The sequence below is a fragment of the Triticum dicoccoides genome, chromosome 6B (assembly GCF_002162155.2).
Source record: "Triticum dicoccoides isolate Atlit2015 ecotype Zavitan chromosome 6B, WEW_v2.0, whole genome shotgun sequence".
Taxonomy (NCBI): domain Eukaryota; kingdom Viridiplantae; phylum Streptophyta; class Magnoliopsida; order Poales; family Poaceae; genus Triticum; species Triticum dicoccoides.
The window spans coordinates 449,109,797-449,131,054 of record NC_041391.1 but is presented as its reverse complement, the minus strand read 5'-3'; the positions used below and the strand labels follow the sequence as shown (position 1 = coordinate 449,131,054).

Sequence of the window (21,258 nt, the reverse complement as noted above, 5' to 3'; positions counted from 1 at the left end):
CTGCAGCGGGCCGATGGTGTATTATTTTTAAAAATAAAAATATCGGCGTAATATTTATGCAAATTAATTAGAAAAATGTATTATTTTAAAAAATTTAGCTCATTTCTACACGCTTAAAAAACACGAGGATGTATATCGGGCCAGGTAACACTTAAATTTTCTGCAAGAAAAAAAGGCAACACTTAAATGCTTAAAAATGACAGTATGGCAGCACGAAATCACATTATACACCTTGCCTTTTAAGATTGCCCTTGAACGCGTGAACAAGGAAAGAAGCAAATACACACCAAAATCAGAATCAGATCCTCAAGTTTTTAATTGACGCCAAACATAGAACTACTAGCCCGGTCGGGTTGTAGACGCAGCGCAGACCAGAGATTCGGTTCCTCGGACCAGACCTACGCAGCGCACTACCAGGAGCAATTCTTCCATTTTAGTAACACAAATCTTTGTTCCCCCACTTTTAACGCACACAGCCCATCGAATCGTGACACATAACGCCACCATATCCGGCTCGTGGAGATTTGTTTCTTTAATCGATGGACCGATCGCAGGGCCGCGCTAGTGGCATGTGCCTGGTGACATCCCAGCACTTGAGATAAGCGTCCACCGAGCCATGTCGCCCCTCCCATGTTGGAGCTGCGCTGTGCCGGGTGCGCTCGATCTCATCCCAGACGTGACCAACAACGACGCAACAACACAAGGCAAGCAGCAAGTAATCACCAGCGGGCATCCCGGCTTATAAAAGGGCGGCCGCCGCGCTGGCCAACGCCGCTGACAGGCAGTCGCAGGCGCGGCCGGTCGGGCAGAAGTTTCCCCCCTTCCTAGCGCGGCCGAGTCGCCGAGGCCGAGGCCGAAAACTCCCCGTCCGATCGGGCCAAAAGCAGACTAGCAGAGACGAGTCTTGCTCGCTCCCAAACGGCCGTTTTCCCCTTCCGCGCATCGCCACAAATATCCTTCCTCCTCCCGCTGCTCCTCGGCGTGGTCGCTCGCGGGCGGAGATCCGGGAGGGGAGATGGCCAAGAACGCAGGAGGGGTGCTGCTGCCGGTGTCAGCCGAGCCGGGGAAGGGCGACGGCGAGGCCGCGCTCTTGAAGGGCTCCGCCATGACCCGCCGCGGCGCCGTCGCCGCGCTCTCCTACATGTCCTGCTCCGGTACGCGCCTCGATCCGCGCCCTCTCTTTCTCTACGCGTCTGTGGTGTGCGTAGAATTGGCGCCTTGTCTTCACGGCGGCGGACAGTTGGCTCGTTTTGCGTGAGTTCGGGAACAGGCAGCGCGCGGTCGGGCCTTGTGATTTGCTGCTAATCGTCGCCAACTCTTTGCTTCCTTTGGCCGTTATTCAGCTACTTGGGGTTGGAGTTAGTGCTGGCTGGTTGACTTGTGTCTAGCTAACTCAGCCGTGCGTTTGCATGAAACCATTTTAGTACTGCTGCTTCGGTTGCCACAGGGATACGGGCAAAGTACATACTGCTCAGTAGGTATTCACCAGTAAGAGCTACTTAGACTTGGAGATGGTCTAGCATTAGTAATAACTGGTTGTTTTTACTATGTATATGTATTTGAGTGCTTCAAGGACTAACTGTCTCAAACTGCTGCACAATTATGCTGTAAGATGATCGCAGCGCTCTGTTACATGTCCTGCTCCGGTACGGGCCTCGATCTGCGCCTCTCTTCCTCTATGCGGTTGTGCTGTGGTGCAGAATTGGCGCGTTATCTGCGTGAGTTTGGGAATGGGTAGCATGCGGTCAGGCCTGGTGATTGTTGCTAATCGTCGCTAACCTGTTGCTTCCATTGGCCATTACATCCATTATTCAGCTACTTGGGGGTTGGAGTTAGTGCTGGTTGGTTGACTTGTGTCTAGCACGAAACCATTTTGGTACCGCTAGTTCAGTTGCCACAGGTTATACGCAAAGTACATACCGCTTAGTGGGTGTCACCGTACGTATTCGTCAGTAAGAGCTAGTAAAAACTGGTTATTACTACTACATATGTACTCCCTCTGTTCGGAATTACTTGTCGCATAAATGGATAAAAATAGATATATCTAGAACTAAAATACGTTCAGATACATCCATTTCTCTAACAAGTATTTCCGGACGGAGGGAGTATATTTGAGTGCTAGCTATCTATCTCAGAAACACAATTCAGTAAAGGCAATCATCTGGCTTGCCGAGTTTCACGGCTAGGGGTGCTCCGTCTCTGTTAGGGGTAGGCACTAGCGAGGAACATCTCTTTGATAGATATCTAGTGGTGTATGCCTTACGGTGTAATTGGCTTGTTTGCCACTTCTATGAAATTGATATGCCATTCCTTGGCATATTCTTGAAAAAAAATATTTGGCTTGTAGTAAAGATCACAACGCCGGATATGTCAAATATAATCATGATCAACTTGGTGGTATAATTTATATAACTAACTGTGCTGGCTCTTGTGGATCCGACAAAAGTATGTTGCTTGTTTTCTTGTCATGGCTTCGCGAATCTCTTAGGAGGCGGCGGTGCTGCTGCTTTCTTCAAGGGTCCACTATGCTGACATGCTGCAGCACCTCCATCACGCTCTCCTACATGGTTACCATTGATACGCCAACCCACTTCTTTTGTCTTGTTTGGTTTTGGACGCAATTCTATGTGGGATTTGGTCATCATGGGGTGGCTCGTTCAGTGCATTGTATGAATTTGAAGATAGAATGTTGGTACCGTCTTGTGATGTAGCACTAGTTGTAATCTGTTTCTGTTAGGCATTACTTCTGTTACTGAGGTGCTTGGGGTTGGGATGGAAGCTGGTCTGTTGACTTCTATCTAACTGCTCAGCAGAGCTTCAAGTAGGAATCATTTTGATAGTACCTACCAGGGATACAGGATTTCTGTTGTATCGAGGAAGAATTTTACCCTGCTTGAATCGAGACTTCGATGAGAACTAGTAAATCCATACAATGCACGTTCATATTTGGTAGAATATATTTTTTGTGGGATATTTTGTAGAATATTAATTGCACCGCTGATGTTAGGCAAGTTATTAATTGCATGATAATTATGTGATTATCGCTGATATTGAATTATTGATATTCCGTATAATATTTATTGCACGCTAAACATGTTGAGCGCTCACCGTTGAAGCAATCTAGGTCGTTGGATTGACATGAATTGATGACCGAGATTAGTTGGATCTGCCATTTGGGTCTTTTTATATTTGTATATATATGTATAGATGTATAGATACAAATATAGATGATTTTTTAATACAACACACATACATCTTCTAACCTTGTATGTCTAAAATCTGTCCAAATTGCTGTAGTGGCATGGTAAGAGAGAGCAAATTCTGATGGGCCCACTGTCCAAAAAAAAAAACAGACAAGGAGAAAATAGAACTTTGAAAATCCCTTGCCATTTAGATAGAATAATAAAGTGGAGTAGAATCATTGCCAAATTACAACTGCAAATGAAAATTTCTTGATTTTTTCTTAAGTTGTTCCTATTTATCTTTTATCTTCTGAGAATCATCACATAACTGGTTTCCGCACAGAAACTTCCTGATGACATTTCTGTTATTATTCTTTATGTTGTGGAAGTCTTGAATTCCCTTGCTAATACTTTTTACAATGTGCAGTTTTGCTGGTGATGTTTAACAAGGCGGCTCTATCTTCATATAAATTCCCTTGCGCAAATGTCATTACACTCCTTCAGGTGCTCCATTCTGTGTGGACATATTCTGGACAGTCTGTATTGTTAAATACCCTCTTCTCATTGTAGTTCATATGCTTATTTTTCTGAATAACTGTAAATTCACCTGACAGAGTATATAAATGTTTTGTGCCCACGTTTTGTCCGATCAACAGTAAAGGATAACTGTGCTAGACTATCTGTGACCTGCTTGTGGTCTTTGAAAGTAATGATAGGTTTCCAAAAGCCACATACTCTACTTCTGTTTCATCTAGTTGAAGAATGTTCACTTTCTTATTGGAGCTGTAGACAATAGGCCTGCTATGAATTGCAGCTTACAGTGATATAGTTGTCGGTGTATTGTGCCTTACGTAATATGTACTAACTTTCTTTAGCTGTACAGCTCTGTTGGCTGAACTTGTTACTGTATGATATGTTTGGTCCTGTCTTTCCTTTCTGACACCTAATTAACATGTGCAGATGGTGTGCTCAACGTGCCTTCTCTATGTTCTGAGACGGTTAAAGATCATTTCTTTCACAAATAGTGAACCGTCAGTACCCTCTGATTCACTATTCTTTGTGCCGTTCAGAATACTGCTGCGCACTTCACCGCTTTCGCTGGCTTATTTGCTCTATATGGTATGCTTATTACCTCGCACACAATTACAGCCATGAGCTGCATATATGGAAATTGTTGCTGTTTACTTTGAATTCTGAATGGTGCTTACCTTCCATGATGGTTTGCTAAAAGCTAGCTTCAATGGAATCTGTGCGTGGAGTAAATGTTCCTATGTATACAACTCTAAGGCGCACAACAGTAGCATTTACAATGACAATGGAGTATTTCTTGGCAAAGCAGAAACACACCCCACCTATAATTGGCAGGTAAATGTCCAGGCATGTCACTTTACTTTGCATTTGTACTGTCTCACCATTGTTATTCCATAGCCAAGAAACTCGAAATTGAAGTACATGTGCTAGTTAGCTAATATGAGCCTCTATTTGTGCAACAAACTCCTGCCCTAGCCACGGTCAAACATATATATTAACTCATCAATTCTATTTTATTTTGACTGCCTGTCATATCTTTAGTTCATCAGTAGTGATCGCATCTGCTTGTTGCTCTTATCGTTATCAAGCCTTGTAATAAGGTATCAGAATTCACATTCATTTATAGTCAACTTAGTGGACAGTATGGTTGTAGCTTGCAACATGGTGATCCTTGTGTTTCATTATACTGCATTCTTCAGAATATAGTTGCTTTCTCAATCTGCCATACTCTTTCTGGTTGCTAACCAACTGTTTATCAGTGTGGCTTTGATTGTATTCGGAGCGTTTATTGCTGGGGCTCGAGATTTATCATTTGATGCTCGTGGGTATGCCATTGTCTTCGTCGCCAATATAACTACAGCTGTTTATCTTGCAACTATAAATCGTATTGGTAAGCACCTTCCTTCTTGCCACTTATTATATGCCAATCCAACTTGCATAAATTTCTAATCAACACTTATTTTGTTCTTTTAGGAAAATCTAGTGGGCTGAATAGCTTTGGCCTGATGTGGTGCAATGGTAGTATCTCAAAGACCTGTACCACTAAGATTCAACTTCATACTTCACACGTCATAAATATATATTCTGCTTATCTGGATTTCAGGACTTGTTTGTGGACCTGCAGTACTGTTCTTGACATATATTCAGAGCGACCTCAAGAAAACTATTGAATTTCCTTACCTTTATTCCCCTGGTTTTCAGGTATATGCGGGTTAAATTTTGAAACTAATGCTAATGATTATCTGAGGCATCTAAAGACTACAGTGCTTGTGGATGCGCATCAAAAAAATTTACTAACAAAAACACAATCTTGTTGCTTGTTTATTGACTTCACTGGAGATGCTTGAATCACTGTCTATTTGTTCGCAACTAACCAGTTGGTGTTGATGGTCGAGCTTTGACTGACACACTAGCTCGTGAGGCATTATTTTGTTCCTTCCCACCATTCCTGTGATCTTACCCAATAACTTACTGAGTTACTGACACAATCCTAGAAAATAGTTCGGATCGCACACATATTGTTTCACTCGAGCCAGTGAAACCCTTGCACTACTATATTCACATATTACCACGTTCTAATCCACTATTCTTGATTTCTGATTGATTGTTATAGGTTCTTAAATCTTCTTGGTTGCTGATTAATCTTACCCCTGACGTATCTCTATAGTATGCTTAGTTCATTGCAGTTAATGTTTTGTGGATGCTTCTAATTACTCTTGAAAGCAAGGGGGGGAAAACATATTTATATTATAGTTGACATCAAGGTCTTGAGATTGCTTTATGTGTTTATATTGTATGTTAATATTTTGAGCCTCCTAATATATTTTTCCTGGGATAGCTAGGGCCCATGGGTATCAATCATTTTGATGTAATTCCATTTGTAGGTGGTGCTGCTATTTTCATGTATACTAGCATTTCTATTGAACTACACCATCTTCTGGAATACAATCCTGAATTCTGCACTTACACAGTCAATGTGTGGCAATTTGAAGGCATGGTCTCCATCCAATTCCTCCACGCGACTCAACATGCGTAGTATTTTGAAATCTTCTTCATGATATGCCATTTCTGCAGGATTTCTTCACTGTTGGACTTGGCTGGGTACTCTTCGGTGGGCTTCCTTTTGATCTGGTGAGTTTAAGCTTGTTGCTCGGCCACAATTAGCTCTTCAATTTCCTTTCCTGAATACTGACTTAATTTTCTTTCTCATGGCAGCTTAATGTCATCGGCCAAGGCCTTGGCTTCGTTGGCTCAGGCATGTATGCCTACTGCAAGATCAAAGGAAAATAGATATTGATCTTTAAGGAACCAATGGAAAGTAGATATTGATATGGGCAGTATGGCTTAACCAAAGTAGCGTTCATCATGCTGTTTGCTCCTGCATATGGGAGAGAAAATTTTGTAGGTTTTCCTGGGTGTACATTTATAAACTCCAATTCTCCTGGGTAGAACATGAATGAATTGCCATTGTTTGGCCAAGGAAATATAGAATACAACAAGATTTCAGCATCTCTGTACCATCGTTTTGTCTGTTCACATCGCCGTATTTGTCTGAAATAGATTACAACAAGATTTCAGCCGCCCCATCCATCCAAAATATAGGGTCCACAGCCACTATAATCAAGTAATAGCTGTGTCGATTTTTGTCTGATTTTTTTGAGACTTATAGAGTTTATAGAAACCAGGCTCCAAAATGCTACAGAAAATTTCCAATATATCACCTAGCAAGAGGCTATTGTCTCAGCGTTGGTGCAAAATATTACCCTCTTTGGCCCTGTTTGGATTGGATGTATTTTTTCGTGTGTAGTTCAAACTTGAGTTAAATACTGTGGAGCAGACTAATTTTACACTCAATCCAAACAGGGCCTTAGATTCAAATTATATGACATTCTAGTTTTGTCCTAAATCAAATATGTGTTGTAGATTTGGTCAAATAATAGAGAATTTGAAAATGAGATGTGTTCATACTTGATGAAATGCGCATCGTCCAATTCGTGATTTAAGAACACAAACAGAGAGATACTGACCTTTCTAACATCTGCAACCAAATTTGACTTAGGTAAAAGCTAGAACTTCAAATAATTTGGAATGGAGTATATCAAAATGCACAAGTTTAACCAATGGCAGGTTATTGCCAATTTACAACTACCTAATTGCTTATACTGCACTTTCAGCACACTGGAGTATCAGATCAGGGAACATAAGTACTGAACATGCAACAGCTTATTGTGTCGTATAGGCAAATACCTTTCAGAAGAATACATATAAATTCAAATTGAAACTAGTGGAACAAAATTTGTATAGCTTCAGAAAAGCTCAAAGGTCCCTGCTGAGCAAACTTATGTCTAGAGCCTATATAAGCCGACACAACTAACATTTCTGAATAGCTCAGACGCCACGTATTCTCTGGAAGATACGACACGGCTTCTATCTACCACAGGCCACCTCATCCAAAATTACTCAGTTGGCTTGTCTGGGTCATCTTCCTCAGGATCCTCCTTGTCAGGATCATCCTCCTGTGGTTCTTCTTGAGGTTGTGCTTCTTCCTCTTCTTCTTCCTCATCATCATCCAGAGGATCATCAGCTGGTAATGGATGGGGCAATGGTGTTTTCATAGGGCTGAACTTTGGGAAGATGTCAGGTCTCCTCCCAGGCTTAGGTTTCTCCCATTCCTATAAATGTGTGATAAGACAGTGCCCATCAGCTTCAGTGCCAACACAAAAGAAGAACGTCTGATGGAACATCTTCTTTAAATAATTAACTACTCCCTCTTTACAGAGGGAGTACTATGTTTTGACTTCTTTTTTAGACATTGTCCCACAGAAATCTTGCTACAGCTTTAGACAAATCACACATGAAAATTGACAGTTATCAATCTTGATATAATATGCCATAATCTGAAACACTGCAAATAAATAAATAAATGGCAGGTTATAACCATGATAAATATCACCGCGCAGCTCAGCAAGTCCGCAGAACAATAAAATGAAGGTTTGTCTCAGAATATGCAGGAGTCGCATTCACAACTCACAGTCACGGAATGGAACACAATTGCAAGCAAAAACAGAAAGGTACCATGAACACAATTTGAATGTCACCTTAGGAAAACTTATAAGTGTCCCCTATCAATTTACCATGAACATGTTCTTCCACTATTTTTATCCTAATATATTAGGGCGTCTACAGCACCCTAGTATCACATAAAATTTATTTGTGCTTGAAACAAGCAAGCAAGCGAATATAGAACAAGTCTCAGATCAGTAGACCATATATTTCAAAACTTGTTTGTAAGAAATTAGATTGCTAGCATCATGACAACGAGACACCAGCTGGAAAATGGAAAGTTCCTGCAGAAAGCGATCTAATAGACCGTCTGATCCCTAAATAAATACTGTCTGATTGTTTTACATACAAACACGACCCAAGACAAGCATTCAATGGACGCGCATATTTATTTTAGGACGATTTTGGCATTTGAAACTCGGTTTGCACAACTCTAACCTAGGTGGAAACCTTCAAAGTGTCTTATCATACACGCTATACATATTGTTTCAGTGCAAGAGCACCATCTACAAAACAATCTACAACGTCCTAACCTCACATCATTGTTTGAACTCGTGCAACTCAGGTCCACTCCTAAAATGCAAACGCAGCTCTGGTACAGTTAAGTATATATTTCCTCACATGAACAGCTTTAAATAGAACTCCAAGCTAACACTTCTAAAATACGCAAGAATGATGAGACTAGGATGCCACTAACTATCTACTAAGAGCATCTGTAATATCCACAAGCACAAACAAACGTGCATCTGAAGTTGCCCTGTCCAATCAAAAGAACTCAGGTCCACTCTAAGCTAACATTCCTACTGATTTCATCCACTCTGAATACCTAAAACCTCATAATCCGGGTGTAGTAAGCTAAAATGACCAAAAATTTCTGAACCGGAAAATTCGGTTCACCATTAGAGCAATAGCAAAATGACTACGGGCGGGAAAGGGCGGAGAAGGATTACGATGGGGAAATCGAGGGGCGAGCGCCGCGTAATCTTCTCCTCGTCGGGGGCCACGCACACCACGAGCGAGTCCCACCTGCGCCGCGTCCTCTCAGGGACCGCCGCCCGCGCGGCGAAGACGCCTCTGGATTCGGAGGCGGAGACGCCGAGAGCGCCCGGCGCCGCGCCGGTGGCGGCCGGCGCCAAGAGGCACCACGCGGACGCCATGGGGAGAGGTCAAGAGAGCTTAAGGGTAAGGCGCTTCCGGCTTAGGGCTCTCCTGGGTGGAGGCCGGAGAGGTAGAGAAGTTGGGAGGGAATTTGGGTTTCCCCTTCGCGTGGTTTGGTCGAGTTGCGGCGCCTACCACGCTGCTACCGGCGGCTGTCTCGCCTTCCAGTGATAAGAGTCGGTCCGGTCCCGTGTGCAGCTGAGCTGCGCTGAGCTGAGCTGGTGGACGAATGTGTGAACTGTGAGCATGGCCAAAAACAAAACAAAAATAGACCGCCTTATGTTTACTATTCGATACTTACATATTATCCCTTTTACGAATATTAAATTGAAAGGATACATATGCAAAATCTGTTCCACTATATGTAGACCAGCATATTGTCGTCTCCCCAAAAAATTCATCGATGAGGACATGTAGAAACTCTGAAAACCACGGAATCCAGTCGAATCTAAACGAATGCACCAGAAACCTAAACGTACCGAATCCCGGAAGGTCTATCGGAGACACGGCTCCACACGCTCCACTAGAGCAAAGCACACCAACAGAACAAGGTTGGTGTTAGAACTAATCTAAGGTGCATATCGATCTACCGACTATCAAGCAATCAACAAGGCATGACACAATGATTTGTTAATGAGGTTCATCGAACAATGGCTACATCCTTGTGGCCTGAGTATGGACGCTTCTCCCTATTGATACCGCTATAATACCGCACACTGGCCACCCAAACGCTGACACGTGTCGTCAGCTCCCCTGAGTGCATGTGCTATTATGTTAACATATGTTACATTGTGTGTCTACCCCATGTTATATATGAGGCCTAGGATATGAGTGTCCTAATTAGGACACAACTCGTTGCCATGTTTACACACAGTACGACTTCAAGTCCAACCGTAACCTATCTTATACACAATGCTCGACATAACTCTAGTAAGCTTCACGTAGGCGGATATTTTCCACCACCTTAAATTCGTCCACACGTCAAACTTCTATGTACATTGGACTTGAGTTACACCATGAGTATGGCTGCTATTCCCAGACTTCATGCGACTCCACCAGGAACTTCTAGTCCCTTTTTTCTTGATCACAGTCAACACTCAAGCAAAATTAAGTACCCCTTTACTCTAGTATGCGCTCCCAACTTTTGGATTATTCGTTCAACGTCATCACACACTGATCACTGACTTGCGTGATAGTGAATAACTCACATATTAGATGCCACATATAAGAGTTACATGAACTCAACATCCTTGCTCCTTCTTTACCGCTTGTCTTAAATTTGAAGGAATTTCATCTTTGCTAGTCATCTTGAGTCAAATTCATGGTTGATACCAAAGCCCTGGTTTGTCTCCCTGTCCTATGCTGACCACACACCTCGTCACTATCACCACGTCGAGCCTCTTCTATCTCGGTCGAGTCTCCTGGGTAGCTAACCTGCACCGCCTCAACTCCTACTTTAGAGTACCACCGATCATCAGCAACCGATGACGAGGTATACATACCCCTTGGACCACTAAGCTCCAACCCGAACAACGTGTCTCTCGCTTTTTCAGTTGAATAGGTGATACTTCAACATGTCTACTTTTCCAAACACTTTTGCTCGTGTTTGGCCTCTAATTTGCATGATTTGGATGAAACTAATCCGGACTGACGTTGTTTTCAGCAGAACTGCCATGGTGTTGTTTTTGTGCAGAAATAAAAGTTTCTCGGAATTGGACGGGGATTTTTGGAGAATTATTTTGGAATATATAAAAATACTGGAACAAAGAAGTACCATAGAAGAGCCACATGGGGCCCACAAGGGCAGGGGCATGACCACCAACCTGGGCAAGCCACCCAGGCTTATGGGGCCCCTAGACCTCGCCTGGACATAATCTCGGTGCTATAAAAATTCACATCCTCCTGGAAGAAAAATCAAGAGAAGAGTTTCGGGACTTTCCGCCGCCGTCTCGAGGCGGGACTGAGGTAGGAGCACTTTTACTCTCGAGTGGAGCAACTCAACCGGGGATACTTCCCTCTGAGAGGGGGAAATCGACGCCTTCATCATTACCAACGCTCCTCTCATCGTGGGAATCATCATATTCATCAACACCATCTCATCTCCAAACCCTAGTCCATCTCTTGTGTTCAATCTTTGTAGCAAACCTCAGATTACCACCTGGAGGTGCTAATAGTGTTGATTACATCTTGTAATTGATGCTTGTTGGTTTAATTGGTGGAAGATTATTATGTTCACATTGTCAATCATATATCTATACCCACTAATCATGATTAATGAGATGAGTTGCGAGTAGTTCTATTTGTTCTTGAAGACATGGGAGAAGTCTTGTTATTAGTAATCATGTGAAGTTGACCACTGTTCAATGTTTTGATATTAGCTTGTGTTGTTCTTCCTTTAGTGGCACTGGTACAGCGAGGTGCTATACAAACGGTTTTTAACCCCTTTCCGCGACGACATTTGGAACCGTCACCAAGTGAGTGTGGGCGATAGGGGGTCCTTCCCACACGACCCAGAAACCGTCGGGGATATGCCCTCCTGGCACACACACTCGGCAAAATGAGGTCGTGTGCGACCGGCGAGCGAGAAAATACGGTTATATGTACACTAGTGCTAAAAAAATACAATTATACATGCGAAATCATTTTCAGTCGTAAGTACATCCCACACAGTCAGTCCCTGCTAAACGTTTCCGTTCGTATATACATCCCACACAGTCGCTGCAAGGAAAACATTTCCGTTCGTAGGTACATCACACACAATTTCCCCCGTTAAATCGTTTGTAATAGCGTTCCCATTGCACACCGTATTAATATTTTTATCGTTTGCGTTATTGAATGCATCACACACGGTGCGTAAAAGAAACTGTGTGGCAAAGGCTATCCATCACACACAACTTTAATGCGGTAAACATTTGCGCAAGGTGGCCAAACACAAACAGTTTTGAAGAGAATGTCATGTGTGATTGTTCATCGATCCAACACGGTTTATTCCTAGAAACTGTGTGCGTTGCCTTAGGTCATCGCCCACTGTATTTTCTCAATAACGGTTTGCAATAGCGAAAAACAATTGGCAGGCTAATTCGCCATTAGCAGGCTAATTGCCATATTATTAATAATCCATTTATTAATCTAATTGACATTCATATTAAACACATAATATATTTCATTCCCATATTAAGGAAGCAGGATTTCATAATTGAAATACATCAGAGTACAACATGATATAGCTTCAACACTCAGCTACCCCATTACACAGCTGCACCAGCACCAAGTTTCACATGCAACATCTAGAACCTTTCGAAATTAGCATCATAGATGGTACATAGACAAATGCATCTCATCGAGAAAACTGCTGAAGCGGAAGGCGAATATTGAGCCTTCATTGATGTTGAAGGTCTTTGCAACTTTAGGCCAGTGCCTGTGGATGATTGACCGTCCATCATTCGTCCTCTTCAGGAACACTTCAATATTGAATGGTGGGTGTTGTATGAATACCTTCCTCGCCTCCTGTCCATACAAGTGGTTTGAGAGGTAATCATCAGTGAACTATTTTGGAAAGGCCTGAAAACAAGGATGTGCATAAATATCTTCTTTATATTGGAAATGGGGTAAAGGAATAAAAAAGACAAGGTATAATAGTTAGTACCATCCTGTAGTAAACTGATGTCTTCTTCATTGTGTAGACAAAGATCTTGTTGTTTTTTGTCGCTAATTTCTTTATCCTAACAATCTTTCTAAGTTTCTTGACTTGAATGATATTCATGGACAACTCATTTCCTCATATGCAAAAAGGGTCGAACAGTGGGTCAAAACCTTAGATAGCAGGACCTACATGTGCAAGACCAAATTGTTTAAAACCTAAGTATTAGAATGTTCCTGCAATTGCACAATAATGTGCTATTAGACAAAGGACCATGCATGTGCAAACCTCGATTGTAAACCTCAGTGCTTCCCATTGCTTCCCTGCAACACATATAAGGTAGTTAGTGATCATGTTAAGTGAGGATCCGCATGCTATTAATAAAATATGTTGATGAAAAATAAGCACATTGCAGATTCATCAGATTAATTCAAGCCACATGGAAGACCCATTTATCCAAACCAAGCATCATTAAGAACTAGGAAATATAGCAATTGTATATGTTTCCTATGTATTAAGTGCAACCAAATTCGATTATTCCTCACATGCACAACAATACAAAATTCTACCCACGACAATTGGACATTGCATTGCAGAATTGAACCAAGCAGTTAACTAAACACCACAACAAATGAACCAAATATTAACTGAGCCAAATGGACATTGCACAACATAACATATTCCTAATAGAAGATCAAACATTTAACCAAACCAAGCATGCTTAACAACTTGGAAATATAGCGATTGTATTTGTTTCTCATGTATTTAATATAGCCAAATTCAATTTATTTCTCACATGGTATACAATAATAGAATGGACCCACAATTATTGAACATCGCATTGCAGAATGACCAAACAGTTAACTAAATACCACAACAAATGAACCAAACGTTAACTGAGCACCACATTGCACAATGTATAACATACTAGAAGACCAAACAGTTAACCAAACAAAGCATGCTTGACAACTTGGAAATATAGCAATTGGATTTGTTTCTCATGTATTTTGTAAAGAAAAATTCGATTTATTTCTCACATGGAAGACAATACAAAATTACACCCTGAAGAATTGAACATCACATTTGCAGAATTGAACCAAACAGTTAACTGAACACGACAACTAATTAACCAAACAGTTAATAAGTGAGCACCACATTGCACGACCTATAGAACATATACACTAGAGCAACAGATTGCATGGTAAAAGTAGATAGCACAATTCACTAGAATTTGTTAAGGAAAGGCAGGAGCGGCACACGCAACGGGTAAACCGAGCATGCTTAACCGGCGTAGCTAGAAAATGGCAAGGTGCTCCTCCAAGATCTGGGGGTCGGCACGAATGGCAGCCATCGCGACCTCATGCGCGCGTGCGGCCATGATTTGCTTCTCCGCTACCAAATGCTCCTTGAGATCCTGGCTATACTGCGTGCACCATGGCTTAGGGCGGCGCTTATTTGGTGGAGGGGTAGGTGATTTGGGTGGAAGGTGTCGCGCTCGCGCCGGTGGTCGGGGCATGTGGGATGTGGAAGGAGGAGGAGGATGGGGGTCAGGTGTGGATTACCTGCCTAGATAGGTGAGGCCGAGCAGCGTGAAGGAGGGTCATCGGCGAGGGAGGCGGTGCTGCAAGCAAGGAGGGAAGGTTTCAACTTGGAAAGGAAGGTGGAAACAGCGGAAATGTGGCTTTTGGTAAGGGGAAGGGGGTGGGGAGGTAGATATTTCCGCGGAAGCCGAAAATTTGGTATCGTTTCAGCGAAAAAACTGGCGCGCAAAGTGTCATCAGACACGGTCCCTTATTCAGAACTGTGTACGATATGTGAACATCACAAACGATTCAGATAGCTTAACCCATGTGCGATGAGTTTGAACGTCAAAAATTTTGGTTCCAATTTCCCCGGTTACAGTGCTCATCCACGTCATTGCATAATTTGGGTACACAAAGGAGACTACAACACACCCACACTTCTTAATCGAGCAAGTTCAGCAATTAAACAGAGCTAGTTGGCCTAAACATTACTCTAACAAATTAAAGACCGGCGCTCTTAATTAAATAAAACAAATAGTACTACTACGGCTGGTGCTCATCGATCTTTGCCTCCTCCTCCATGTCCAGCTCGCGCCTGACGGTCGACTAGGGAAGGGGCTCCATGGCATCCATCACACCATACCCGGCAAGCATCTCGCCATCCGTGTCCGCCATCTCTTTCGAAAAGGCCGCCACGAGCTGGGCGTGGGCGGCCGCCATTTAGGATTTGGCGGGCTCCGTCGTGGCAAGGTATGCCGCACAGGAATGGACGGCTGCTCGAACTCTCTCGGCGATTGCCAACTCTTCGGCCGTGGGTTGCTGACCATTGTCGGAGAAGCTTCTTTCGATTTGTGCGGTGACCGCCACGAGCTGGGCGTGGGCGGCCTCGACATGGTCCTGGGCGGCCTCCATCAGGGCTAAGTCCACCGCTGCGGAACGGACAGTTGTTGTGCCGCTCTCGCCAGTTGCTATCCCCAAAGCAGATGTTGCTGCCACCGTCTGAGAAGTAACAACAACCGTTTGGGCTGCCTTGGCCGCCCGGTCGCAGATTCCGGTCGCTCTCACAAAGCTTGTTAGCATGCGCCGACCGCGCTCTCATCGGAGTGGGCCGCCGAAGTTGCCCTCGGGACACGGGTCCACGTCCCCATCTTTCACCGACGATGATTGAACAGTGAAATGATATTTGGGGAGCGAGCTAGTGTGCTTGACTGATACGTCTCAAACGTATCTATAATTTATGAAGCATTCATGCTATATTATTATCTGCTTTGGATGTTTATGGGCTTTATTATACACTTATATTATTTTTGGGACTAACCTATTAACCGGAGGCCCAGCCCAAATTGTCGTTTCTTGCCTATTTCAGTGTTTCGAAGAAAAGGAATATCAAACGGAGTCCAAATGGAATGAAACCTTCGGGAGAGTTATTTTTAGAACGGAAGCAATCCAGGAGACTTGGAGTGTACGTAAGGGAAGCAACGAGGAAGCCATGAGGCAGGGAGGTGCGCCCTACCCTCCTAGGCGCACCCCCACCCTTGTGGGCCCCTTGTAGCTCCCCTGACCGACTTCTTTCGCCTATATATCTCCATATACCCTAAAAATATCGAGGAACAGAATAGATCGGGAGTTTTGTCGCCGCAAGCCTCTGTAGCCACCAAACACCAATCGGGACCCTGTTCCGGCACCCTGCCGGAGGGGGGGGGGACCCCTCACTGGTGGCCATCTTCATCATCCCGGCGCTCTCCATGACGAGGAGGGAGTAGTTCACCATCGGGGCTGAGGGTATGTACTAGTAGCTATGTGTTTGATCTCTCTCTCTCTCGTGTTCTTGAGGTGATACGATCTTGATGTATCGCGAGCTTTGCTATTATAGTTGGATCTTATGATGTTTCTTCCCCTATACTCTCTTGTAATGGATTAATTTTTCCCTTTGAAGTAATCTTATCGGATTGAGTCTTTAAGGATTTGAGAACACTTTATGTATGCAGTGCTTATCTGTGGTGACAATGGGATATTCACGTGATCTACTTGATGTATGTTTTGGTGATCAACTTGCGGGTTCAATAAACTTATCGTAGGGGTTGGCACACGTTTTCGTCTTGACTCTTTGGTAGAAACTTTGGGGCACTCTTTGAAGTACTTTGAGTTGGTTGAATAGATGAATCTGAGATTGTGTGATGCATATCGTATAATCATGCCCACGGATACTTGAGGTGACAATGGAGTATCTAGGTGACATTACGGTTTTGGTTGATTTGTGTCTTAAGGTGTTATTCTAGTACGAACTCTATGATAGATTGAACGGAAAGAATAGCTTTGTGTTACTTTACTACGGACTCTTGAGTAGATCGAGCAGAAAGAATAACTTTGAGGTGGTTTCGTACCCTACCATAATCTCTTCATTTGTTCTCCGCTATTAGTGACTTTGGAGTGACTCTTTGTTGCATGTTGAGGGATAGTTATATGATCCAGTTATGTTATTATTGTTGAGAGAACTTGCACTAGTGAAAGTATGAACCTTAGGCCTTGTTTCCTAGCATCGCAATACCGTTTGTGCTCATTTTTATCATTAGTTACCTTGCTGTTTTTACATTTTCAGATTACAAAAACCTATATATACCATCCATATTGCACTTGTATCACCATCTCTTCGCCGAACTAGTGCACCTACACAATTTACCATTGTATTGGGTGTGTTGGGGACACAAGAGACTCTTTGTTATTTGGTTGCAGGGTTGTTTGAGAGAGACCATCTTCATCCCACGCCTCCCACAGATTGATAAACCTTAGGTCATCCACTTGAGGGAAATTTGCTACTGTCCTACAAACCTCTGCACTTGGAGGTCCAACAACGTCTACAAGAAGAAAGTTGTGTAGTAGATATCATTGACACGCCGGCTATGGACTGTAGCCGACGAACCTTCTCGCGTAAGCCATAGGCGTACTATACACCGACGGTGCTCCAGGATATTTTGTACTGCATCTCACACGGTTGATGATAATAAACTGTGTGGGATCTACTTGATTTTTCATCTTGATTTGAATTACATAATGGGGTCACAGCTGCAAAGGATGGTGTTTGAATTGCTAGAACTTCTATCTGTAGTGAACATGCAACTATAGGTGTGTCGTCAAAAATTTTGGAATTATTCAGGTTTCATTTGGACATTTTTATACGGTAACTTGGTTTTCTAGGCATTTCAGGTGCACAATTCAAAATTAAACCACATGCACATGCTCTGGTGCACCAAAATGGGTTGTAAAATGATATATGCGTCCATGGGTTGATGCTTACGTCCCATTTAAGAAATGGGCATGAATTTCAAACACCACGGCACCGTGGCTCTCCGGCAAACGTTGAGGTGCTTGCTTTTGTAGTGCTAGTAAATACAGAACTCGTCTGAAATACATGAACCTTGGCATGCTAGCATGGAATGACATCAAGATGCTGGGGTAAAAAAAATATTGTCCCATTTGGGCCAGGTTATGGTATAAGCTTCTCACAAACCAAAGCTTCTCTCACAACAAGCATGATGGTTATGATAGGGAACGTGCCACCTTGGGGGACGAAACGATATTTGTTGCATCTTCTTACTTTAATTTTTTTTCTCGTGTCAACATAGAACAACATGAGTATTTGCAATTTTTTGGGATATTTCGGGGTCTGCGTGGACATTTTTATACATTAACTGAGTTTTCTATGCATTCATGTGCATAATTCAAATTTGAACTACATGCACATGCTCCAGTGCATATAAACGGGTTGAAAAATCAAATGTGTGTCCTTGGTTGCAACCTTAGGTCCCATGCAAGAAATGGGAATGAATGTCAAACACCTTTGCCACCGTCGCTCGGCCGCTAACATTGAGATACATGGTTTTAAAATTCTAGTAAATCAAAAACTCGTCTGAAATTCATGAAACTTGACATGCTATCATGGAACCGCAGCAACATGCAGTCGTAAAAATATTGTCCCATTTGGGGCAGGTTGGGGTATAAGCTTCTGACAAACCATAGCTTCTCGCAACAGGCCTCATGGTTACGGTAGGGAACGTTTCACCTTTCTGGACGAAATGATATCCATTGCCTCTTCTTGATTTCAATTTTTGCTCTAGTGTCAACATAGAACAACATGAGTGTTGTGTTAAATTTTGGAAATTTTCGGGGTTCGTTTGGACATTTTTATGCAGTAATTGACCTTTCAATCCATTTATGTGCATGGTTCAAAATTGAACTACATGCACATGCTCTAATGCATATAAATTGGTTGAAAATTCAAATCTGTCTCCTCGGTTGCATGCTTAGGTACCATGCAAGAAATGAGAATGAATGTCAAACACCCTGCCACCGTCACTCGGCCACAAACATTGAGATACCTGATTTTTAAATTCTAGTAAATCCAAAACTCGTCTGTAATTCATGAAACATGGCATGCTATCATGGAGCGGCATCAACATGCCATCATAATTTTGTTGTCCCATTAGGGGCAGGTTTGGGTATAAACTTCTCACAAACCAGAGCTTCTCACAACAAGCCTGATGGTTTCGGTAGGGAATATTTCGCCTTTCTGGACGAAACGATAGCCGTTGCCTCTTCTTGATTTCAATTTTTTTCTCTAGTGTCAACATAGAACAACATGAGTGTTGTGTTAAATGTTGGAATTTTTGGGGTTCGTTAGCACATTTCTTATGCATTAATTGAGTTTTCAATGAATTTATGTGCATAATTCAAATTTGAACTACATGCCCATGCTCTAATGCATATAAATTGGTTGAAAAATTCAAATATGTGTCCTTGGTTGCATGCTTAGGTCCCATGCAAGAAATGGGAATGAATGTCAAACACCCAGCCCCCGTCACTCGGCCGCAAACATTGAGATACCTGGTTTTTGAATTCTAGTAAATCCAAAACTCGTCTGAAATTCATGAAACCTGGCATGCTATCATGGAATGGCACCCGACATGCCATGGTAATGTTTTTGTCCCATTTGGGGAAGGTTTGGGTATAAGCTTCTCAGAAACCAGAGCTTCTCACAACAAGCTTGACGGTTTCGGTAGGGAACGTACCACCTTTGGGGATGAAACAATACCCGTTGCCTGCTATTGCTTTAAAAAATTTCTAGTGTCAACATAGAACAACAGGAGTGTTGTGTTCAATTTTGGAATTTTTCGGGGTTCGTTTGGACATTTTTATATATTAATTGGGTTTTCTAGGCATTTTATGTGCATAATTCAAATTTGAACTACATGCACATGCTCCAGTGCATATAAATTGGTTGAAAAATCAAATATGTGTACTTGGGTGCATGCTTAGGTCCCATGCAAGAAATGATAATGAATTTCAAACACCAGCATTATTGACTGCAGGCAAAACGTTGAGATACTTTGTTTTTAAATTCTGGTAAAACCAAAACTCTTCTGAAATTCATGAAACTTGGCATGCTATCATGGAATGACACCTGACATGCTGTGGTAATTTTCGTGTCCATTTTGAGAGAAGGCACACTTGAATAATAGTTAACAAAGGCATTTTGAAACAACTAGCTGCCACTCTAACATCGCAAATGTTTTAGATAGAACACCCGTATGTACACTGACAGCTTCCCCGGTAAGCCAAAGGAAAATGTGCCGAGCAGGATTTGTGCAACTCTTCATCACAAACGTTTTAGATAGAACACCTATATGCAAAGTGAGAGCTATGGTCTTCTGCAGTAAGCCAAGGAAAAATTCGATGCGCAGGATTTGTGCATCTCTTCAACACAAATGGTTTAGATTGAATAAGGTATGCAAAGCGAGACTTCGGAGCTAAGCCAAGAGAAAATTTGGCAAGCAGGATTTCTACCTCCCTTCAATGCAAACAGTTTTTTCGGATGACCCGTGTGCAACCACGTACAAACAATTTGGTAAGATTTGCATCTGTCATATTGGGTATATTGCCATTTGTCAAACTGGAAAGATTGCATTTGTTGATCTAGTAACATTGCCATTTGTCAATCCTTGTAACACTGCGATTTGTCAAAATATGTAGCTGAAAATCACTAGCACTATCTATTTTTGCAACTAGAATTCAGTAATTAAGCATAGATTTTATTTATAGATTAAGCAGTCGTGCTTAATTTATACAAACAGTTCAACTTTACAGCTGAACCGACCAAACTTTTCCCCAATTATTGCCAACCACGTACTGAAATAGCTAGTTCAACTATATATGCTAGCTAATTTGAAGTACGTTGTATAGTTCCACTACATCTCTAGTCAGATGAACTGAACAAAATAGCCCCTAAATACTACTACGGAGGGGCTTTGTACTACTTCCGGCAACCTCTCCTCTGCCGAGCGTGCTCAGTAAGAGGAAGAGGAGGAGGAGGCTACCAACAAGCTGGACAACTGCAATACGGTGCCTGCCGCTGCTGCACCTTCATCGACGCTCACCTCGAACGCCCTCTGCCGCTCCAGATGACCCTACTCGAAGCGGTGGTTCTCCTAGTAGATCTCCTGATTCCTCGCCTCTGCGTTGGTGTGTGCCGTGGTCATGGCGGCGATAAGGCTCTTTACGTGCTTGATGAGGCGCTCCTCCTCCTCCCACAGGAACTCGATGTAGCGCGCAAGGTCGCTGCCGCACGTGCGGGCCTCCACCACCGCCTCCCTCCTACGGGCGATGG

At 42.8% G+C, this 21,258-nt stretch overlaps 2 protein-coding genes across 3 annotated transcripts; one reads left to right on the top strand and one right to left on the bottom strand.

Annotated features, from left to right (window-relative positions):
• Window positions 1-639: 639 nt before the first annotated feature.
• LOC119323549 (UDP-N-acetylglucosamine transporter UGNT1-like) lies at window positions 640-6,722 on the top strand. Of its 2 annotated transcripts, none has more exons than XM_037597234.1 (10): window positions 640-1,154; window positions 3,610-3,698; window positions 4,253-4,301; window positions 4,418-4,547; window positions 4,973-5,103; window positions 5,187-5,231; window positions 5,317-5,414; window positions 6,098-6,205; window positions 6,288-6,344; window positions 6,429-6,722. In XM_037597234.1, the coding sequence occupies exons 1-10, from the start codon at window positions 1,016-1,018 to the stop codon at window positions 6,501-6,503; spliced, it is 921 nt and encodes a 306-aa protein (XP_037453131.1). In that variant the 5' UTR covers window positions 640-1,015; the 3' UTR covers window positions 6,504-6,722. The 2 variants fall into 2 exon arrangements, with proteins under 2 accessions (XP_037453131.1, XP_037453130.1); XM_037597233.1 differs by having other exon boundaries at window positions 645-1,154; window positions 3,610-3,686; window positions 4,143-4,301; window positions 4,414-4,547.
• A 677-nt stretch (window positions 6,723-7,399) lies between these two features.
• On the bottom strand, window positions 7,400-9,583 carry LOC119323571 (cell surface glycoprotein 1-like). Its single transcript, XM_037597267.1, has 2 exons — window positions 9,227-9,583; window positions 7,400-7,885 (listed from the first exon to the last, which is right to left on the bottom strand). The coding sequence occupies exons 1-2, from the start codon at window positions 9,431-9,433 to the stop codon at window positions 7,670-7,672; spliced, it is 423 nt and encodes a 140-aa protein (XP_037453164.1). The 5' UTR covers window positions 9,434-9,583; the 3' UTR covers window positions 7,400-7,669.
• Window positions 9,584-21,258: the final 11,675 nt, after the last annotated feature.

Coding starts and splice junctions, on each gene's coding strand:
- LOC119323549 (XM_037597233.1), top strand. CDS start 1,016: ATGGCCAAGAACGCAGGAGGGGTGCTGCTGCCGGTGTCAGCCGAGCCG. Junction 4,548..4,972: donor ACCCCACCTATAATTGGCAG/GTAAATGTCCAG, acceptor ACTGTTTATCAG/TGTGGCTTTGATTGTATTCG. Junction 6,345..6,428: donor GTGGGCTTCCTTTTGATCTG/GTGAGTTTAAGC, acceptor TTCTCATGGCAG/CTTAATGTCATCGGCCAAGG.
- LOC119323571 (XM_037597267.1), bottom strand. CDS start 9,433: ATGGCGTCCGCGTGGTGCCTCTTGGCGCCGGCCGCCACCGGCGCGGCG. Junction 7,886..9,226: donor CGCCCCTCGATTTCCCCATC/GTAATCCTTCTC, acceptor ACACATTTATAG/GAATGGGAGAAACCTAAGCC.